Source organism: Bubalus bubalis, chromosome 2, assembly GCF_019923935.1.
Source record: "Bubalus bubalis isolate 160015118507 breed Murrah chromosome 2, NDDB_SH_1, whole genome shotgun sequence".
Classification (NCBI taxonomy): domain Eukaryota; kingdom Metazoa; phylum Chordata; class Mammalia; order Artiodactyla; family Bovidae; genus Bubalus; species Bubalus bubalis.
In genome coordinates this window covers 177,678,405-177,701,087 of record NC_059158.1, presented here as the reverse complement: position 1 = coordinate 177,701,087, position 22,683 = coordinate 177,678,405, and the positions used below count along the sequence as shown (strand labels likewise).

Here is a 22,683-nt window from a genome sequence, read left to right as displayed (position 1 = left end):
ATGGACAGAGGAACCTGTCATGCTACAGTTCATAGGGTCTAAAAGAGTTGTACACGTCTGAATGACTGACCGTGCAAGCATGCATAATCTGGACACAGAGTGCCTGGGTTGAAATCTTTGTTCTGTCACTTATTTGTTGTGTGACTTGGGTCAAGTTAATCTATCAGTTCCTCAGTTTCCTCATCTGTAAATGAGGCTGATCAGATGTCATCATTGTTATGAAGGTTGAGTTATCGGGTGTAAACCCCTTCAAAAGGAATCAGGCACGTACTCAGTGTTATCTGTGATGATTTCTTTATGATAGTTTAATTCTCAGAGGGTAATTTTCTATTTTTAAAATTTTCTATTTTTATTTGTGAAGGGAAGATTGAAATAAGGTGTCCTGTGGTTCAGTATTTGATTTTCATGTTTAATGCTCTCTTTCAATGCAGTTGCTTTGTTTTCAAACCCTTCTTCAATGAAAGCTCTTTCCTGGGCAAGGTCTCCTAGAGTATTTTAAAATCAGGCCTTTAGGCCACATTCCATAACCATGAAATGGACTACATTGAAGTTTGGTTTCAAAATTCATTTATGCATTAATTAACAAATAATTACATGCTTGTCATATCTGACACTGTTCTGAGTATTGGAAATACACTAATGAACTAGGCAGAAGACACTTTATTCTCTCAGAGCTTTTATCTACATATGCAAGAGATGGATGAGAACAAACAAGGAGTTGTGTGAACACAGGTTTTAGATGTAAGTGCTATAAGGAAACAGGGTCTCTGGTAGAGAGTGCCCCAGTTTCAATGGGGCATTCAGGAGGACCTGCAGGGAGATCATATCTGACCTGAAACTTTAGGTCAGAAACTTGAGGAGAAGGAAGCTGCAGTGAGAATCTCTGGAGGGCAAAGATCCTGGGAGGAGAGACCAGCTATGAAAAGACCCTGAGGCAAGAGTGATGAGCCTGGGGGACTTCCCTGATATTCCAGTGGCTAAGACTCTGAGCTCCCAACGCTGGGGCGGGAGTCAGGGCTCAATCCCTGGTGAGGGAACTAGATCACACGTGCCTGCCGCAAAGAAAATCAAAGATCCTGCATGCAGCAGTGAAGGTCAAAGATCCCACATGCCACAACTAAGACCCAATGCAGCCAAATAAATAAAAGAAGGAGGCAGAGTGAGCAAGGGAATGAGATTATACAGGCAAGTAAGAGCTACATTTAAGTCAACATAGCCATGGTAAAAAATTTCAATTTTTATATATGATAATATATGATTTTAAGGTGAGAGTTATAATAAGATTTACATTTAAGAAGTCCTCTGGCATCTATGTAGAAATGGTTGATAGGGAGAAGAACAGAGAGATCATTTGGGTGAGTCATTTTAAAAAATATTTATTTATTTGGTTACGCCCAGTCTTAGTTACTGCAGGTCTTTAATTGAGACGTACAAACTGTTAGTCATGGCATGTGGAATCTAGTTCCCTGACCAGAGATCAAATCTGGGCCCCTTGCATTGGGAGTGTGGAGTCTGTCACTGAACCACCAGCGAAGTCCCTGGGTGAGTCTTGTAGTTGTGAGAGATAAGAATGGCTTTGCTTGGGTGGAAGCAGTGGAGTTGGAAATAAGTGGATAGATCAGACCAATGAGTTGCTAATGTAATAGGTTAGGAGAGTGAGGGGCAAAGAGGCTTTTAAACAAGATTGAAAAATACTTCAGATAAATAATGGTGCGGCTTACCTACCCATGTTCAAAATAGGGCAGAAGACCCAATTTAGAGTAAAGACAAAACTAAAAACAAAACTGCCAAAACTAAAACTAAAATGCCCCAAACTGAAATTCCGTAAAATATCAGCACGTTCCCTCCCAAGTGTGAGCTAATAGCTCTGCTGTCCTGCCACTTGTACTAGTCCACTTCACAAACTCAGTTTTGCAATCTGAGTGTGGTACAGAGGCGCCCCAGCTTCAGAGGACTGTGGAAGCCCCATTTTGCTTTCCTGGCTCTGTGCTCTGCACCTAGGTGTAGAGATGCTGCTGCCCAAAGTGATCGCCTTTTTCTGATCCAAACAAAGTGCCATAGTAGTCACCTCCAGGGACTGGGGCCCTGGAAGCTGCTCGCCCATCAGTCTTTCTGGAAACCTTTCCATCTGAGAAAAGATATCCAGCATACCACTTTATGAGTCATCTATAAGGTATGAAAGCTAAAGTGCAAATTTTATGTTTTATCTTCTCCCTGCTGTATTTTCCTTGGTGAGAACTATGGAGATATCTGTGTCTTTTGAAATTCTTGTGGGAACTTTGCTCTGGTGTGTGTTAAGTTGAAGAAAAACAAAATAAAAAAAATAAATATAATTAGCATGTTAAAAAAAAATTTGGCCATGCCCCATGGCATGCAGGGTCTTTGTTCCCCAACAGTGGATTGAGTTCATGCCCCCTGCAGTGGAAGCACAGAGTCTTCACCACTGGACCACCAGGGAAGTCCCCAGGTCATATTTTATTAAGCAGTTTTTATGTACCTTGCACCATGCTTTACCTCCATTATGTCACTGAATCCTTGCACCAGCCCTCTGAGGTACATATTATTGTCCTTCATTTTATAGATGAAGAAATTGATCCCAGTAGTGCCCAGGTGACTTACACGTAAGGTCACACAGCTTGTGAGTGGCAGATCCAGACTTAACCAGAGGTTCTAGCTCCTAATACCCATGTTCTTAGCCTCCGCACTAGCACATTCCTTCTTTATCTTTGTCTCCTCATCTTTCAGGTAGATGGGAAATTGCTATGCTGGCTATGCACACTTTCATACAAACGGGTCCTTCAGAAGACCAAAGAGCAGAGGAAGCACCTGAGCAGCTCTTCCCGTGCCAGCCACCAGGAGAAGGAGCAGTATAGTCGACTGAGTGGCGGCAGCCATTACAACAGGTAACCCCAAGATGCTTGAGATAGAACAAGAGGTTCTGGGAGGTCAGATGTAATACACAAGTAGACATGGAAGATACTATTTTGTCTAAATTTTCATATTTTCTCTCTAGTTACTAATCTACAGAGGGAATCTCCTTTGATGTATTTTATAATTCATATATCATCCAAGGGCCAGAGAGACATCCATAAGGCATTAGGGTTTTCTGACTTGGTTTGTGTTGTGTCTTAAAAGTTGGTGTTCTCCCCACCATTAAGAGTGGATTATCTCCCTAGAAGACCAGACATTCCACAGTCTGAGGAAATGCAACTTTTCTTATGCATATTTGGCTAGGAGATAGATATTCTAGGTTTGTCCTTATAAGATCGAGTCAAAATGATGTCCCTTCATTGTTGTCTTAAGCTTCCTTTCTGAGTATCTGTTGTGTTGTTAGGAGTTCTGGCTTTGGATTGAATCCTGGGTCTGCCAAGTTCTCTGTATGGGATCTTGGGCAACTTTTTTCATCTGTAAGATGAGGGAAATATTAACTCATGGAGTTGCTGTGAAAATAAATTATATGGTATGTGCATAGTGATTAATTTTATAACTGGCATATAGGAAGCTTCAGTACATGATGGTTATGCATTGTTATCATTACCTTTATGATTTTGTTTGTTCATTGTTAGTTACTTTAATGGACCAGATTCTCTGCAAGGAATGCAGAGATGAGTAAAAAGAATCACTCTGTGTTCTAAGAGGTATGCAGCCTGGTAGGGAAGACAGACCTGTAATCAAATTATTGCAGGATAATCTGAGGGTGTCACAGTGAAAGCATGTCAAGATATAGGCATAAGAGGCCGTGGTAATTAACTGCCTGGGGAGGTCAAGCAATGAAAGATCAGAGAGGAGCTGACATTGGAGCTAGATCTTAGGATAAGTCAGAATGGTCAGATAAGGAATGGGCGGAGGAAATAGCAACTGCAAAGACATGGAGGGCATGAGACCCCATGGAACTTAGGAACAGCAGATCCTTTTATTTTGCTGGAGCTTATGATTGGGAGCAGAAAATGGGATGGAAAGGAATCCAGCAGACCTGGTAAGTAACATGATCTTGATGTTAGTAATTTTAATAGGGAGCCACTGAAAGGACCTGTGTTGGGGAGGGACCAAATCTACCTTAAAAAAAAAGATTAACCCAGACTATTGTGAAGAATACCCTGGAGGAAAAGAGGCTGGGGGCTAGTTAAGAAGCTTTTTTGGTAAGAGTCCAGAAAGAGATGTTAATAGAGAACCTCAGGTAGTGGCACTAAAGATCGAAGAGGTAGATTCAGGAAGACATTTCAGAAGGAGAATTATGTGTAAATTAGATAATCTGATGAACAGGTAGATGGGCAGGAGCTGGGTGAATAAAGGATAATTCTCAGGTTTCTTACTGGGATGAGTGAGTGAATCCTTATCTGAGAGACTGTCAGAAGGGGGAAAAAGTTCAGTTTTGGAAAGTTGAGTTTGAAGTGTCAAGAACTAGTTAGCTCTGTTTTGTGGCACCTTTGAGGCCATCGGCTGCTCCAAGGTGAAGCAGAACATCTCTTTTGCAGCCACTGGCTGCCAGAAACTCACTGCAGTGGACAGTGAACGCAGACTTTGTACCGTCTGTGAGAAGTTCGTGGCTGTGGAAGTTGCTGCTGACATGCCAGGTAAAGAATGGAGGATTATGTGTTCGAATCAGTGGTGGGAATGACAGGCAAAGGACCATGAAGCAGGGTGGCGACCCATGGCAGTGTCCACCTACTGAGTTAAAGAGTATTCCTGTTACAGGCCAAGGAAAACCGGAGAAGGAAAGAGCAAATCTGTATAGGTTGCATTGTGAATGCCAATCTGAGTGTCCTCAATTTGGTCATTGTCAAAAAGGGAGAGGAGGATATTTCTAGATTTACTGGTACTACTGGGACTCCACCTGGGGCCCAAGAGCTAGAGTCTGCAAACTTTATAATCTCTGAAGTAAAGATCTTGATTACTGCCTCCTGTACAATGTCATAAACCTCTGTCCATAGTTCTTCAGGCACTCTTATCAGATCTAATCCCTTGAATCTATTTGTCACTTCTACTGTATAATCGTAAGGGATTTGATTTAGGTCATACCTGAATGGTATAGTGTTTTTCCCTAGTTTCTTCAATATAAGTCTGAAGTTTCCAGTAAGGAGTTCATGATCTGAGCCACAGTCAGTTCCTGGTCTTATTCTTGTTGACTGAATAGAGTTTCTCCATCTTCAGCTGCAAAGAATATAATCAATCTGATTTCAGTATTGACCATCTGGTGACATCTATGTGTAGAGTCATCTCTTGTGTTGTTGGAAGAGGGTGTTTGCTATGACCAGTGCATTCACACTAGCAAAGTAATGCTCAGAATTCTCCAAGCGAGGCTTCAACAGTATGTGAACTGAGAATTTCCAGATGTTCAGGCTGGATTTAGAAAAGGCAGAGGAACCAGAGATCAAATTGCCAACATCTGTTGGATTATCTGTTGAAAAAGCAAGAGAGTTCCAGAAAAACATCTACTTCTGCTTGATTAACTATGCCAAAACCTTTGTGTGCATCACAACAAACTGGAAAATTCTTAGGGAGATGGGAATACCAGACCACCCTACCTGCCTCCTGAAAAATCTGTATGCAGATCAAGAAGCAACAGTTAAAACCGTATGGACATGGAACAACGGACTGGTTCCAAATTGGGAAAGGAGTATGTCAAGGCTGTATATTGTCGCCCTGCCTATTTATCTTATATGCAGAGTACATCATGCGAAATGCCAGGCTGGATGAAGCACAAGCTGGAATCTAAACTGCTGGGAGAAATATCAATAACCTCAGATATGCAAATGACACCACCTTATGGCAGAAAGTGAAGAGGAACTGAGGAGCCTCTTGATGAAAGTGAAAGAGGAGAGTGAAAAAGCTGGCTTAAAACTCAACATTCAAAAAACGAAGATCATGGCATCCAGTCCCATCATTTCATGGCAAATAGATGGGGAAACAGTGACAGACTTTATTTTCTTGGGCTCCAAAATCATTGCAGATGGTGACTGAAGCCATGAAATTAAAAGATGCTTCCTCCTTGGAAGAAAAGCTATGACCAACCTAGACAGCATATTAAAAAGCAGAGACATTACTTTGCCAACAAAGGTCCGTCTAGTCAAACCTATGGTTTTTTTAGTAGTCATGTATAGATGTGAGAGTTGGACCATAAAGAAAGCTGAGTGCCAAAGAATTGATGCTTTTGAACTGTGATGTTGGAGAAGACTCTTGAGAATCCCTTGGACTGCAAGGAGATCAAACCAGTCAATCCGAAAGGAAATCAGTCCTAAATATTCATTGGAAGGACTAATGCTGAAGCTGAAACTCCAATACTGTGGCCCCTGATGCAAAGAACTGACTCACTGGAAAAGACCCTGATGCTCAGCAAGATTGAAGACAGGAGGAGAAGGGGATGACAGAGGATGAGATTGTTGGATGGCATCACCAACTCGAGGGACATGAGTTTGAGCAGGCTCCGGGAGTTGGTGATGGACAGGGAAGCCTGCAGTCCATGGGATCACAAAGAGTTGGACACGACTGAGCGACTGAACTGACTGAAGCAAAGACAATGTCCACCAGCATGTTGTGAGAAAGCCCTGAAGCAGAGATGATGAGAAAACTAGGACCAAAGCACCCAAAATCCAGCGTCTTTTTCTTCCACGTGTTCTGCAGCTCAAATGTCAGCATATTTCTCTGAAGAAACAGTGTACTAAGAAAATAAGGAAGAGGTGCAGAATATGCTAAACTTTTGGCCAAGAGAACGAAAAAAAGGCCAAAGAAAAATGCAAGGAACAGATTGTCAAGAAATAGAAGCTATCCTCTGAGAGCTTCGACCTCTGTGTCTGTGCCCAGTCAAAAATAAGATGTTCTGGAAGTAGCAAGAAACTAAGATCTGATATTAAAAAAGATTATTATTTAGTAGGAGCTTAGGCTATAATTCAGAAGAGGTTTGAACATGAGCCACTGGTAGCATATAAGAGTTGGTGGTAGCAGAGCTAATTTTAAAATGTGGATTTCTGTGGCCCTACCCCAGAGTTTAATTCGGTAGGATCTAGGATGGAATCCAGGAATCTGCTTTGTTTTATAAACCTCTCAGATGATTCTCATGCAGATGATCAGGGGAACATCATTTCCACCCACTATAATAGTTGTTAAAACCATACTCTTGACTGATACAACTTAGTCTGGAAACTGAAAACAGATTATAGAAGCACTCAAGGATGGAGTGAGTATTTGAAAACCAAATCTCTAATCAGGGTTAATATGCAAAATATATAAAGAACTCAACAGTATGGTGTTTGCTCAAAAAATTAAAAATAAAACTATCATAGGTCCCAGCAATCACTTTAGTATGTATCTGAAGGAACTGAAATTAGCGTTTCTATTCATTTATTCACAATACCTATTATATGGTAGCAACCTGAATGTCCTTGGAGGGATGAATGGTTGAAGAAAATATGGAATATACATTCAATGGAATATCCAGCCATAAAAAAGAAGGGAATACTGCTATTTGCTACAACACAGATAAGCCTGGAAGGCATGTGCTAAGTGAAATGAGGCGGAGAGAAAGACACACACCATGTGGTATCGTTTTTATGTGCAATCTTAAAAACTGATTTCATAGATATAGAGAATAGAATGGTGGTTGCCAGGTGCAAAAGGAGAGGAAAATGGGGAGGGTTAGGTTAGAGGGTACAAACTTTATTAGAAGTAGTTCTCAGTTCTAATGTACAGCTCAGTGACTGTATGCTTGAAAGTTGCTGAGAGGAGATCATGTTGTTGTTCAGTCACTAAGTCATATCTGACTCTTTGCGATCCCATGAACTGCAGCACGCCAGGCCTTCCTGGCTCTCACTGTCTCCCGGAGTTTGCCCAAGTTTATGTCCATTGAGTTGGTGATGCTATCTCAAGCATGCTCACCATTAAAAGAAAATGGAATTCCCTTGGCAGTCCAGTGGTTAGGACACTGCGCTTCCACTGCAGGGGGGACAGGTTCAGTCCCTGGTTGGGTAACTAAGATCCCACAAGCCACGTGGCACAGCCAAAAAATAAAATCAGGTATGCAAGGTGATGGGTGTATTAATTATCTTGATCTTGGTAGTAATCATTCTATAATATATATATAAAATTGTTACCTCATACATTTTGATTAATGTACAATTATATTTGTCAGTTATAAAGTTGGACGTGATGGAGAGACGGCATGATCAGTGGTATCAAATATTGAAGAGAGGCCCATAAGAAAAGGTCTGAAAAATCCTTTGGGCTTGGCAATTTTACATCCATCAAAGTAAAAGGGTTGCAGGCTAGTTTTAGAGACTAAAACTGATCTTTAGGGTTGTCATGAGACTCTTAGATACTAGAAGATTTACAGAAACAGAGTGAAGAAGAACTGGACTTAGTGTTCAGATACGTAAAGCTTCACTACTAACTAGCTGTATATCCCTGGGTAGGTAAGTTAGCCTTGATGAGCCTCAGTTTCTGCAAAATAGAAATAATCCCTTGTATATGCCTCACAGTATTATAAGATGCATGGGGAAAAATGAATGTGAAAGTACTTTTTAAATTGTAAGATGGATTGTGCTTCTGACTAAGGTTTTATTGACTTGTTCTCATAGTTATTAATAAAGCAGATAATATTTAATCACAGGTAAAAATTTGGGGAAGGACTATAGCAATGAGCTATCCATGCATCTATGGAATTAAGACTGGGGTGGATTTTGATGATCAAAAATAATTAGCTCTTGCATAGAATAGGTACAATATTATGTTGGTACCATTTGACAGGACTTTCATTGTGATGTTTTATTAATCTTTGATTTCTAAAGTGTGTGTATCTCTCTTTCTCTCTCTCTCTTTTTTCTTTTTTGCCATTAAAAGTCAGAAAACCCTTTCTACGTCTTCAATTCAAAATGAAATCCCAAAGAAAAAATCCAAGTTTGAGTCGATCACAACCAATGGAGATGGGTAAGCCAGTTCAAGTGTGTGTGCATGTTTCTGTTTGAAATGCATACACAGTTCCTGAAACAGGAATACGTTTTAGGGTGTGTCATGGAGCTAGTTTATGGTTGTCAGTGAACTTCTCAGGTATACTAGACTAGCCACTTATCTTATAAATAAACAATACTGCTATTAGTTTATAAATATAATCTCGTCTAGAACATATAACTGGATTTAATAGCAGTTGAATTTTCTGTAGTCCACAAATAACTTCTCACAAGAATTCAAAGACATGCTTTTTATTGTGATCTGTGCCTATAGCCTTCTCCAGGCAGGGCAGGAGTTGGTCTGCAGAGGCAAAACAGAGACAAATTGGAAATTTTTCTTTTTTGGGCACACTGCACAGCTTTTGGAACGTTAGTTCCCCGACCAGGGATTGAACCCAGGCTGTGGCAGTGAAAGTGCTCAGTCTTAACCACTGGACCACCAGGGAATTCCTGACAATTTATAATTAAAGCAGTATTGTTCAGTCTGTGAGGGATAATCCATGCTTCCTTAGCATTAAGAGAGATAACCCAAAGCAGATGCTGAATCAGGAGGGAAGGAGATGCATTTGGATATTTTTGTTTCATTTTAAGCCTTTCTGAATGCATTTTTATTCCTCACTTTCCCCTTTCCTTCTTAGTGATGCTTCTGCTTACGAGCTATTTTCTCCTCATATCCAGGATGCCCCGTCCATGTTGGTGTAGTGGGCTGCTTCTCAACAGAGTCTTGGGGCCTGTTCCTCCAGGCTGGGCATTCTGAAGTGAGACCACCTGGCACACTCATCCCTAAAATCCTTGTAATCATCTCCATTCTGAAAACTCCCATTCTCCATTCTCTCTCCCAGACGGTGGTAGATATGGAAGCAGACCAGCATATAGGCTTACTGGGGCTGAGTTTTGTTTATCTAGGGGTATACATAGCATATATGAAGTTGGCTTTTTCATTAACTTGATTTGAGACTCTGCAGACTCTCTTTGTATTTCTGGTATCATTGACTTCAAACTTCTTGAATTGATCCTTCTAGAAATGCTTGGTTTAGATATTCTAATTATATAGGGAAAGGAACCATAAAGACCATCTTTCTGGTTAGCTTTACTGTTACTGTTTGTTCTCTGAGCAGCTAGTTTGACCATTCTGAAGAAAATGGATGTGGCACTGATTGTCTTATCACATCTGCCAGGATGCATGATCCTGTAAAAAGTTCTTCAGGGAATGAACCATTCTGAATGCCCTGCTTTATCTTCATAAAGATCCTGCCTAAGCCAAGACCCACAGCCTTTAGATTCATCATTTCTGTTTTGTGCTGTTTATGATGTGGGCTGTGTTTGAATGACCCGGAAAAAGCTCATTCATAGCCTTTAGTTTAACCAACAGGCCTTAAAGTTTGCCTTCTGTGGGGTCATTTTGTTTTTGAGATACTGCCACTGTTCTTGCTGACTATTGCTATGGCTTCACCAAGCCAAAGACTTTAAACTTTCTGTTCAGTGTTTTATTGCATCTGGTTACCAGCAGTGATTGTTTTCCTCAATTAGGATGCTGATCCTTAACTTAGACGCATGATCTTTCATAATGTCCTCTGGGAAAGATCTTTAAAAATAAATTTTTCTTTAAATATACATGGTAATTATAAAAGCAACCTAATAACTTGGAAATTTGGAAAAAATTTTTCTGCAGCCACGTATTATTTTTGTACATATGCAAGTTCCATTTGACTGTTCCTGCATTCAATTCAGTTCAGTTGCTCAGTCGTGTCTGACTCTTTGCAACCCCATGAATTGCAGCACGCCAGGCCTCCTGTCCATCACCAATTCCCGGAGTTCACCCAAACTCATGTACATCAGGTCGGTGATGCCATCCAGCCATCTCATCCTCTGTCACCCCCTTCTCCTCCTGCCCCCAATCCCTCCCAGCATCAGGGTCTTTTTCAATGGGTCACCTCTTCACATGAGGTGGCCAAAGTATTGGAGTTTCAGCCTCAGCATCAGTCCTTCCAATGAACACCCAGAACTGATCTCCTTTAGAGTGGACTGGTTGGATCTCCTTGCAGTCCAAGGGGACTCTCAAGAGTCTTCTCCAACACTGCAGTTCAAAAGCATCAAATCTTCAGCGCTCAGCTTTCTTCACAGTCCAACTCTCACATCCATACATGACCAGTGGAAAAACATAGCCTTGACTAGATGGACCTTTGTTGGCAAAGTAATACCTCTGCTTTTGAATATGCTATCTAGGTTGGTCATAACTTTCCTTCCAAGGAGTAAGCGTCTCTTAATTTCATGGCTGCAGTCACCATCTGCAGTGATTTTGGAGCCCAAAAAGATAAAGTCTGACACTGTTTCCACTCTTTCCCCATCTATTTCCCATGAAGTGATGGGACTAGATGCCATGATCTTCGTTTTCTGAATGTTGAGTTTTAAGCCAACTTTTTCACTCTCCTCTTTCACTTTCATCAAGAGGCTTTTTGTTCCTGCATTAGTAATCTTAATCTATCACTTGTTTGCATTTCTTTTAAAAGTTTATATACAAGGTAAATTATGTTTTTTATTCCCTTTTTACTTTTTTTTCTTGCTTTTCCTTCACTTGGAGAACATTCTGACAAGACTTTAAAAACATTTTTTTAATTTTTTTTTTTTTTTCTCTTTTGGCTGACCAGGGATCAAACTCACACCCCTGCAATGGAAGCATGGAATCTTAACCATAGGACCACTGAGGAGGTCCAAGACGTTTTTTGTACTGTCCTTTATATTTTTTGGTTCTACCAGTTTATTGCTACCAACCCATCTCCCTCCACCCTCATGCATGCATGCTCAGTCATGTAATCCCATGGACTGCAGCCTGCCAAGCTCTTCTGTCCATGGACTTTTCCAGGCAAGAATACTGGAGTAGGTTGCCATTTCCTTCTCCATGAACAGTCCTTTTTTTAAATGTCATGGAAACCAAAAAATTTTTTTGCTGAATATCTATTTTGAATTCAGTTCTGGAGTAAATATTACCAGTTTTGTTTCTTTACTATCTATTGTGACCCCCTCTCAGTTTTTAATCACAATCCACTTTTAAATTTATGCTTCTCTTCTTTCATTTTTATCCTCTCATGTCTTCAAAAGATTGTTCTCTAACAGTTTTCCATTGACCATATACTATCATATTCCTTTGGTTTTTTTTTTTTTGGCCACACACATGACATGTGGGATCTTAGTTCCTATTCAAGGATCAGACCCGAGAGCCCTGCAGTGGAAGTGCAGAATCTTAACCACCAGACTTCCAGGGAAGTCCTCTTATTTATTTTTTAAATATTGAGGCATATTTGATTTATTTTTTCTCTTTTTCTTTGTTTATTAGCCTTCCGTATCATACAGAGAGAACCCATTACTTTATAGAATTAAAAAAAAAACAACACATTTTTCTCATGGTTTTGTACTTAGAAAATGCCTTAGTCTTTTTTAGTGTCCTATAAAATTCACAGCTTCCATCTCAATATTTTATAGTTTGTCAAAATTATAACAAAAATCCTTCAATTTGAAGAAAATACAAGTTCATTCCTAGCTTTCCTTCCCTGAGAAATGCACTTTCTGATCATATTTGTTTAATGTTTGATGGGCAATGAACAGTGAGTGACCTCCAGGCACACCTTGTGGTTTATTGTTTCTAAAAGACGTTCTTTTCCTTTCCTTATCGTTTTATTGTGTTCTCCCTCTAAAATATACTTGAAAGAGTAGACTTAACTCTGTGTGCCTTTGAGGACAGATCCGGGACCAATGGATGAGACTGACAGGCAGATTTTGGCTCAACCTCAAGAAGCAGGTAGACTCAAAGCAATCTTGAGACTGAACAAAGCTGAAAGTGTCATGCTTTTTGATTGCAAACTGTACTACAAAGCTGCAGTAGTCAACAGTATGGTGTTAGGGACTTCCCTGGTGGAGCAGTATTTAAAAATCTGCCTTCCAGTGCAGGGGACATGAATTCAATCCCTGGTTGAGGAATTAAGATCCCACATGCTGCTGGGCTACTGAGCCCACGCACTGCAACTAGAGAACCCTGCGTGCCATAACGAAGAGCCTGCACACCGCAGTGAAAGATCCCATGTGCCGCAGTAAGACCTGACTCAGCCAAAAACAAAACAAGAAGACAGAAACAGACACAGAGACTGATGGAACAGAATAAACAGCCCAGAAGCAAATCCACATTTATATGGGCAATTACTCTACAACAGAGGAGGCAAGAGTATACAGTGGGGAAAAGATAGCCCCTTCACTGAATGGTGTTGGGAAACTAGACAGCTTCATGCGAAAGAATCAAACTGGACTACTTTCTCACACTGCTTACAAAAATAACTCCAAGTAGACTAAAGATGTAAATTTAAGACCTGAAAGCATTAAATTCCTAGAAGAAAACATAGGCTCTTTGACATTGGTCTTAGCAATTTTTTTTGGATATGTATCCTCAGGCTATGTAGTCCTATTTACTTTTGCTTTTACAAAGGACTATATCAAACTCAAAAGCCTTTGCACAATGAAGGAAACTATCCATAAGATGAAAAGGCAACCCACTAATTCTAAAAAAATAGAATTGCCATATAATCCAGCAATTTCACTTCTAGTTATTTATCTAAAGAAAATAGAAACACTATTTCAAAAAGATATATACATCCCAGTGTTCACTGTAGCATTAGTTACAAGAGCCAAGATAATGAAAGCAACCTAAGTGACTGTTGATAGACAAATAGCTAAAAAAGCTATGGCGTGTGTGGGGGTGTGTGTGTGTACACAAACAGTGAAATATTACTCAGTCATAAAAAACAAAATAGTGTTGTTTGCAACAACCTGGATGAACCTAGAGGATATTATGCTAAGTGAAATAAGTTGGAGAAAGACCAATACTGCGTGATCTCACATATATCTGAGTCTAAAATACAAAGCAAAATGCAACATAGGTGCAGAGAACAAAAAGGTAGTTGCCAGAAGGTTGGGGGTGGGGGGATAGGCAAAACAGGTGAAGGAGATTAAGAGCTATAGCCCTCCAGTTATATAATCAATAAGTCATGGGGATGTGACATAAAACATAAAGAATGTAGTCAATAACAATTTCATATGGGCGGACGTTTACTAGACTGAGTGATTACGATATATGCAAATATCAAATTATGTATGAAACTAACATAATATTGTATGTCAATTATATTTCAGTTAAAAAGCAGGTAGAGCACATTAGCCCATTACTCCATTGCATTTGTCACTCTGGTTATGGGTTTAAATAGATTCTGTTGGGTTGAGGGAAGACAGTCCCTTGGCAAGGTTGGAAACTGGTGGAGACTATGATGGATCCTTTTAATATTTTCTCCTACATGTCTTGTTTTATTATTTTACATGTTGTTTTTGTTACCCCAGTAATTCTGCATATTTATCAGTTAGCAAAGCAGTGATCCATTGTTCCTCTGACGTCCTTCTCATATGCTTCGTGTAGACTGAGGGCAGAATATTTTTATCAATGGACTGTCTTCCCATTCTAGACATAGAAACACTTAACTTGGTAACTATGAGGAGGTTTGTCCAGCAGTTCACCATGTTATTTGGAGTTTCTACCTGTGTAGAAAATTGATGGTTATTAGATGTTGTTCAAGGTGTAGGAAAGATCCAACAGCAAGGGGGATCTGGTAGTTGCTATATTGATATAGGGTGTTGGGAATCAGTATTGCAGTTTTCTAGGAAAAACTGGTTTGTGTTTTACTTTACAGATTGCCCTGTGAAAAGTAGAGAGTTTCCTTTGGGTAGGTCTCTAGAGAATGGTAGGATTTAACTCTCTTGACAGTGATTTCTTAACTTCTATGGGTCTAAGACACCTCTGACCAGACTAAGGAGAGCCTCAGATCCCCATCCTAGAAACCACACCATTGTATGTATACATAAAATTGCATATACAATCTCAGGGGCTTACAAATTCCCTGAAACTTTCCTGGTTAAGACACTCGACTAAAAGAACAGAGTTCACCTGGCACTTGGACAAAATGTAGTGCTCAGAGACCATCACAGGGAGGACTCTGTTGAAGACCCAGGTTGTGATATTACTTTGCAGTTTGCCGCCTTTTTGTTCCTTTCCTAACTAAATATCACAGAGTTCTTGATACTGGAAGTGACAGGGCACAGGCCAATTGTAGTAGGGGAAGTTGGCTTCTTTCCTGTTAATTTCATCTTCTTTTTTTTTTTTTACCACTTTTTAAAAAGATTGTACCTGAGGTGGAAAGCAGCAGCTTCTCAGCAGATGTACCACAGCATGGGCTTTGGAGTAGAAAACAAAGAGTCAAAATCTCTATGGGGATCTTTAAAGAAAAATGCATGAAATTACAATTTATCCAGATTCTAGGGAAATTATCTAATCACAAAAAATTATGACTCTCACCCACAATAACTAGGGATCCTCAATGAACCTGAAACAAAATATCTTTGGCTCTTATGAGGTGACATTTATTTTAGTCCCGAATGTGAGCAAAGATGGGCTTTCCAGGTGGCGCTAGTGGTAAAGAGCCCACCTGCTAGTGCAGGAGACATAGGAGACACAGGTTCGATCCCTGGGTTGGTAAGATCCCCTGGAGGAGGGCATGGCCACACGCACTGATAGTCTTGCCTGGAGAATCCCCATGGATGGGAACTTGACAATCTACAGTCCATAGGGTTGCAGACTCGGACACGACTGAAGTGACTTAGCATGCATGCACAGCATGCATGTGAGTAGAGATGCTGCAGGAATGCTGCAGGTTGTGGCTTTGGTTGGTATAGTTATCTGATGGCCACCTTGCTTGTGCAGTTTAGCAAATGCTGTCAAGTTGGACGTGTATTGTGCTTGATGGCTGGGATTCAACTGGTTGCTCCTGCTCCTGAAGTTGCAGTCAAGTGGCCTGTAATGTGACCTCAGGTAGAAAAAAGTTTGTGCATCCAACTGATATTTTCCCCCTCCATTTTTCCCCTCAGCTTTTCCCCAGATCTGGCTCTGGACTCACCAGGCACTGACCACTTTGTCATCATTGCCCAACTGAAGGAGGAAGTAGCCACTCTGAAGAAGATGCTGCATCAAAAGGATCAAATGATTTTAGAGAAAGAGAAGAAGGTACTGCTTAATTAGTGCTTCTCAGGTCAGAATGAGGCAAGCGGGTGAGATATGTGGTATAGGGCATGATGCTAACTGTTTAATGGATGTTTGTTGGATACATACCACTGAAGCTCTGAGAGAGAGAATCCACTGGCAAGGTTGGGATGTCCTAGGGAGCAGCTTGCTGTCTGCCAGGATCGTGGCATGGCATTACCGTTGTCAATCCCCTTCCGTCAAGTAGTTTATAGAGAGTTGATTTTTCTTTCTTTCGTTTGGAAGAAGCTTCCACTTCTAAGGGAGGACTGAAGTTCACTAAGCTTGCAGAGATGATGTGTAAAACCACAGTGTCCACCTCTTATTTCATAGTGGGGCATAGAGCAGAGTACTACTCGTCTCAGCATAAGCTGTTCAGGGAGCTTGTAATCAGAGGGTGCTGAGTGAGCATGGAGTTGGGACAAGAGGAAGTAGTTACATAATTGGAATTTTTAATGCTCTCAGTCTAGGGGAACCCGATGTCTCCACCTCTATTATTGGGATGGCTGTGTCCAGGGAACAGTAGTACTCAAAATATGTAGACCAAGTCTGCCTCGTCCCCGGACAATATTCCAGTAGGCCTTCCTATAGTCACTACATCACTTTGCTTCCATTGGTGACAACTCCCTTACTGAGTGACCTATCCTCTAAGCTCATTATTATCTTCAGTGAAGTCTTATTAGAATCATATTCCCCTCTTTAGGGGAATTTTTTTATGTCCTTTTTCTGATTCATTCTATTATTTCTTACTTTCAGATTCTTAGAGAATGTCTCATTTCTGCCTTCTAATAACTAATAATAGTTAGCTTTTATTGGATGCTTTGGCCTGCTATGCAGGAAACTGAGGTTCGGTTCCTGTGTCGGGAAGATCCCCTGGAGAAGGGAATGGCAACCCACTTCAGTATTTTTGCCTGGAGAATCCCATGGACAGAAGAGTCCATGGGGTCGTAAAGAGTCAGACACGACGGAGCGACTAACACGCCTCTATCTGCCTATCCCTATTCTAAGTGCTTTATATGTATTAACTCATTTATCCCCATATCACTTTGAGGTAGGAATTATTATCATCATTCATAGATAACAGTGCCTTCAATATTTTTCCCCATAGGGTTCCTTCCTCTAGCTCTGTTTTCTCCCTGAGGCTGTATGTTGTTTTGTACTATGTTCAGAATCCTATGATGAGTGCTAACAAAGACATTTATGTTAGAACATTTTTTTAACTTATTTTTGGTTGCACTGGGTCTTTGTTGTGGTGCGTGGGCTTTTTGTCATTCTGGTGGCTTCTCTTGTTGCAGAGTACGTCTGTAGGTGCTGGGCTTCAGTAGTTGCGGCACACAGGCTCAGAAGTTATGGCTCGTGGGCTCAGAAGCTGTGGTGGAAGGGCTTAGTTGCTCCATGACATGTGTAATCTTCCCAGACCAGGGATTGAATCGGTGTCCCTTGCATTGGCAGACAGATTCCCATCTACTGGGCCACCAAGAAAGTCCTGCAATGTTAAAATCTTTATGTGCATTCTTTGTATCTGATTCCTACCTCATCTTACGGATGAGGAAATGGACCGAAAGAGAGTAGATGACCCATCCAAATCACACAGCTGGTGAAAGGCAGAACAAAGGAATGAACCCAGATCTTTCTGACCCTCCCGTTCTTTCTACTGAGCTGTGTTTCTACTCTGCCAGTAAGGTGGAAGTTCGTGGGAAGAGACCAGTATTCTTTTCAGTTTACTACATGACTGTCAGATGAAAGCAGACCCAAGTATATTTTCTTTATGAACTAGATCAGAATGGCAAGTTAAAGAAAGGATTTTTGCAAAATAGAGACAAAATGAATACTCGTCTCTAGTGCTTTGCAGTCGCAAGATCTTAATTCCCTTACCTACAGCAGTGACAGCACCGAGTTCTAACCACTGGATCTCCAGGGAATTCCCGCAAAGTTAGGGTTTGAAAGGAGCAAAAACAAATAGTAGGTTGTTTCCCATAACTTTCAGGATCAAGATCACATTCCTTGGCTGGAACACAGGCTCTTCCGAATCATGCCTTCCTATCTGTGGCCTCATCTCCCGACACACTCATCAGTCATCTGAATAAGTTCTCCATTATCTTGCACTCTGCTTGTGCCCATACTGTTCCCTTTGCTTGGATGCCCTTTTCCGTACCTCATGTACCAGTTGCTACTTGTATCTCAAAACTTAGCTCACACCTCATTTCTCTGATTTAATACCTCTTCTCTGTGCTTCTTGAATAGCGTAGTCGATAGAAGAAGGCCTGGAGTTTGAATTCTGACTCTGCTACTTGCTAACCACTTTACTTAATCCTTCCTAAGCCTTGATGTTCCCATCTATAAAATGGAAAGAATAATGTTACTATCCCACAGGGTTATCATAGGATTAGATAAAATAATATAATCAGTTTTCCTGGAACAGGGCAAAAATTCAGTAAATGACAGCAGCTGCTATTTTCATGGCTTCTCTCAAACTGTCAGTCATATTTGTTATAATCATTGATTTACTTGGAGTTGAGAATTCGAAAGATTATTGCCTATATTGAGTACATGAAATATCTAAAACCTTCTAGCAAGTGGTCAGTAGCAGACATGCCAATGCAGAATTTTGTGTAATTTTCAGGAAATCACTAGAAAAAAATAGGATACACAGTTCCCTGGCTTTGATTTAGGTATGGCTCTTTAGGAGAGCCCTGGGTTTCATTAATTTAGGGGACTATTTAGCTCTCTGGTACCAAAACATTTTTCATTGCACAGAAATTTCTTCTGGTCACTCTGCCTTTTTTTCCCCCCTCAGATCACAGAGTTAAAGGCTGATTTTCAATACCAAGAATCTCAGATGAGAGCCAAAATGAACCAGATGGAGAAAACCCACAAAGAAGTCACAGAACAATTGCAGGTAATTCTGCTTATTTAATATGGTAGCTCTGGTGTATTTCAGTTCAGTTCAGTTGCTCAGTCATGTCAGACTCTTTGCGACCCCATGAATTGCAGCACGCCAGGCCTCCCTGTCCATCACCAACTCCCGGAGTTCACTCAAACTTACGTCCATCGAGTCGGTGATGCCATCCAGCCATCTCATCCTCTGTCATCCCCTTCTCCTGCCCCCAATCCCTCCCAGCATCAGGATGTTTTCCAATAAGTCAACTCTTCGCATGAGGTGGCCAAAGTACTGGAGTTTCAGCTTTAGCATCATTCCTTTCAAAGAACACCCAGGACTGATCTCCTTTAGTATGACTGGTTGGATCTCCTTGCAGTCCAAGGGACTCTCAAGAGTCTTCTCCAACACCACAGTTCAAAAGCATCAATTCTTCGGTGCTCAGCTTTCTTCACAGTCCAACTCTCACATCCATACATGACTACTGGAAAAACGATAGCTTTGACTAGATGGACCTTTGTTGGCAAAGTAATGTTTCTGCTTTTGAATATGCTATCTAGGTTGGTCATAACTTTCCTTCCAAGGAGTAAGCATCTTTTAATTTCATGGCTGCAGTCACCATCTGCAGTGATTTTGGAGCCCAAAAAAATAAAGTCTGACACTATTTCCACTGTTTCCCCATCTTGGTATTTTAAGTGATCTTATCTTCTCTTAGATTTCTTTTTTCCTCAGAGATTTGACATGTCGATTGACATATTAAATCACCTTATAGATAACTTTTATTATTTTCTCTTGGATGTGTTCCAATCTTTTTACCTCAAAAAACAGTGGAATTAATAAATGTGTTCTTTGATTTTTGGATAAACCAGATGTGATTCCAGATGTCTAAATTGTAAATTCTGTTTATCCAGCACACTAAGGCACTCCATGGTTTGTTTGTGTTGCATAGAGCATCCGTTTGTAATAGTGGATCCCAGGAGATGCAAGTACACTGATTAACTTCCAGCAAATACTTTTCTTCCCTCTCATCCAAACCCTAGAGCTTTTCCGTTGTTTTCTGCCTCTAGAATTTGTTCACCTCTTCCTGACCTCTACATTGTCTCCCTTAGCATCTGCATGAAAAACATCCTGTCCTGCAAAAACTTCCTTTGCTCACTGATTTTTTTTTTTTAAGGCCAAAAACCGAGAGCTCCTGAAGCAGGCAGCTGCCTTGTCCAAGAGCAAGAAGTCAGAGAAGTCAGGAGCTATAACCTCTCCATGAGAGACCACAAGAACGCTCCCGGCAACAGCAAATGGATTCCTCGGTTAGGGTGGCAACCTGGCTGTTCTCTGGGAATTGCAATCTTCCTTAAGAAATCTCTATATTATTACAGTTATCCTTCTTTGTGTGACTGCGTTGGGCTGAATGGAAACACCTGGTTTGTGCTGTGTTATGACTGCATGCTTGAATGTTCGGGGTTTCAAGCTCCCCTCTCCTCTCTCTCACTCTCTCACTCCCCTCTCTACCCTGCAGCCCTTCTCTCAGTACTATTGTCTCTCTTTTGCTACTTTTTTTTTTCCCTTTTTGTGGTGGTCACTGCTCAGTGTTATGTGCAGAATGATTATTTTTTGTCCATCATGGCATCCTGCCATACCCGTGAGCAAGCAATTTGGCATTAATTACATATCACTGCCACCCTCTGAACTTTGAAAACTGCCACCTTAAGACTTGGTACAATGGAAGAGACTTTTTCTCTCCAATAAACCTTTTGCTTCAGGGTATACCCTTGGGTTTTTTTCCAGGTATATTATGTATGAACTTTGTACTATGTATAGCCAGAGTTTTATTTATTTTTTAAAAAAAGAAACTTTTTCTTGATAAAGGAATAATGGTAGCCTAGCTTGTTCTTCTTGTAAAAGTGATGCTTCTTTTTTAAAAAAAAGTACTACTCTCTAGCTTTTAGTGAAAGAATCAGATCTTTTCTTTCTTGTTACCTTGGAGTCTTAAAAACTGATTGCTAAGGTGAAACAATTCAATATATAAGTATGGAGTTAAGTGCCTTTTGGAGGGTTTCTTGGAAGAGCATGTAAGAAGATACTTAAGGGAGGTAGCAAAGATTTGGAGAGTCTGTCTTTCTAAGTAAGGACAGAAAGAAAGGTTGTCCAGGTTGTACTGGACACTTCCCTCTCCCTCTCCTTTCTTGATTGTTTTATGTGACTGATTTTAAATTCTCACACTGCCACCTCTTTTTAAAAAAAAAACAAACGCTCTTATATCAGTTGTCATACTGGGCCATTGTCAGATAGCTTTTTTTTAAATGATTCAAAATGGGATAAGATTTGGACTACAAAGCATTTTGGAAGTTAGTATGAGCTGCTCAAGTATGGACTCTGAGTGTGACTGGAAGAATGATATCCCTGTATGTACTGTCTCCCCACTCTTCCTCACCCACTGCCGCCTATACACTCCCTGCTTTTAATGGAAATGTGTTGAAAACAGGTGCTTCTCAAAAGCAGCTTGGCCCCAACCTGAATTGTGTCCTGTTTTCCCTTCTTGACCCAGTAGGCACATGGATTTACTTTTCATGTCAGAGGATAGATTTGCATTTCTAGCCATACTCTCAGGTCCTCTGTGATGTTTGTGAAAGAAATTAGAGATGTGTGGTGTGCCATGAAACAGTAAAACCAGCTACTTTGGAATCCTTTAACACAGGGGGCGATACTGGAGTTAGAGGTAATCATAAGGGCAGATGACATTTGTACCTCAGACTACCAGAAGTGCAGCAGTAAGTTTAACTTACTAGGCATTTCCCAGGAGCAGAGGCTTCTGATTGGTGAACATTCTCAGAGTGGAGCCATGCACTTAATTGGACAGAGACATGGACATGAGTGGCTTCCTTCAGATACGAGGAACAATGGACCATGTTGCTTATCACTCTGGTAGGGGATGTAATTTTCTCTTCTAAGCAAGGGAAATGGCAGTGCTAAATAGTTTTGTAACTTTTTGAATGAGAAAATTTTAGGTAAAGACAAACTGTCAGATAATATTTTTCAGATGCATTTACATTGACTATGGGGAAAAGATTGTGAAAAAAGTTGCAGTCATGGTTTTTTTTTTTTGTTAAATTTTAAAGACTTGAGAAATTCTGTTACCTGAAGTGACAATGTAAAAACATATTTAGTTTTATACTAAATCTTTTTTTAAGGTCTCGGCATTTAATATAAGGCAAATCCATACATTTTCTAACTTTCCACGAGTTCCAAAAAGAGAAGGAAGAAACCTCTGTCTTGAAATTTTGGTTTTTAAAAATCATGATACTGTTTTACCATAAAATTGAGTAGCTAACTTTTGGTAACACCTTTTGTTTATTTGTATGTTTGTAATAATGGACATTTTAAAACACAGGAATGTTTTGGTTTGTACAGACTTTGAAAAATGTGTGTTAATAAAAATTCATATGGACTCAAGTATAATTATTGCTTTGTTTGTTTTTTTCATTTATTTCTTGCTGGTTCACCAATAGACATATCCCATAATCCCCTTCAACCTAGAAAAGAGTCAGTTTGTCTTGCTTGTAGACTTTAAACAATTAAAAGCCTAATGGTGCTAATAGGGAGTTTTATGTCCATCAGAGAATAAACGAATTTCTTTCTTCTGTGATTGTATTTATTCAATTCAGTTGCTTGCTTATAAGTACTGGTGGGCACTGAGTATACAGCAGGGAAGACAATTGATGAACTTACTCTCCTCATGAGGCCCCCATTTAATAGAATATTGA

General features: G+C 40.3%; 1 protein-coding gene across 2 annotated transcripts in view; it reads left to right on the top strand.

Moving 5' to 3' along the window:
• Positions 1-22,378, top strand: part of FAM76A (family with sequence similarity 76 member A) — a 32,297-nt gene extending 9,919 nt beyond the window's left edge. The window contains exons 5-9 of one of the 2 annotated variants that reach the window (XM_006049667.3): positions 2,746-2,903; positions 8,833-8,919; positions 15,897-16,032; positions 18,845-18,946; positions 20,100-22,378. In XM_006049667.3, coding sequence (XP_006049729.1) covers positions 2,746-2,903; positions 8,833-8,919; positions 15,897-16,032; positions 18,845-18,946; positions 20,100-20,186 — 570 coding nt within the window. In that variant the 3' untranslated portion in view covers positions 20,187-22,378. The remainder of the gene's footprint in view (positions 1-2,745; positions 2,904-8,832; positions 8,920-15,896; positions 16,033-18,844; positions 18,947-20,099) is intronic. The other variant, XM_006049668.3, reaches the window with a different exon arrangement.
• The last annotated feature ends 305 nt before the right edge of the window (positions 22,379-22,683 follow it).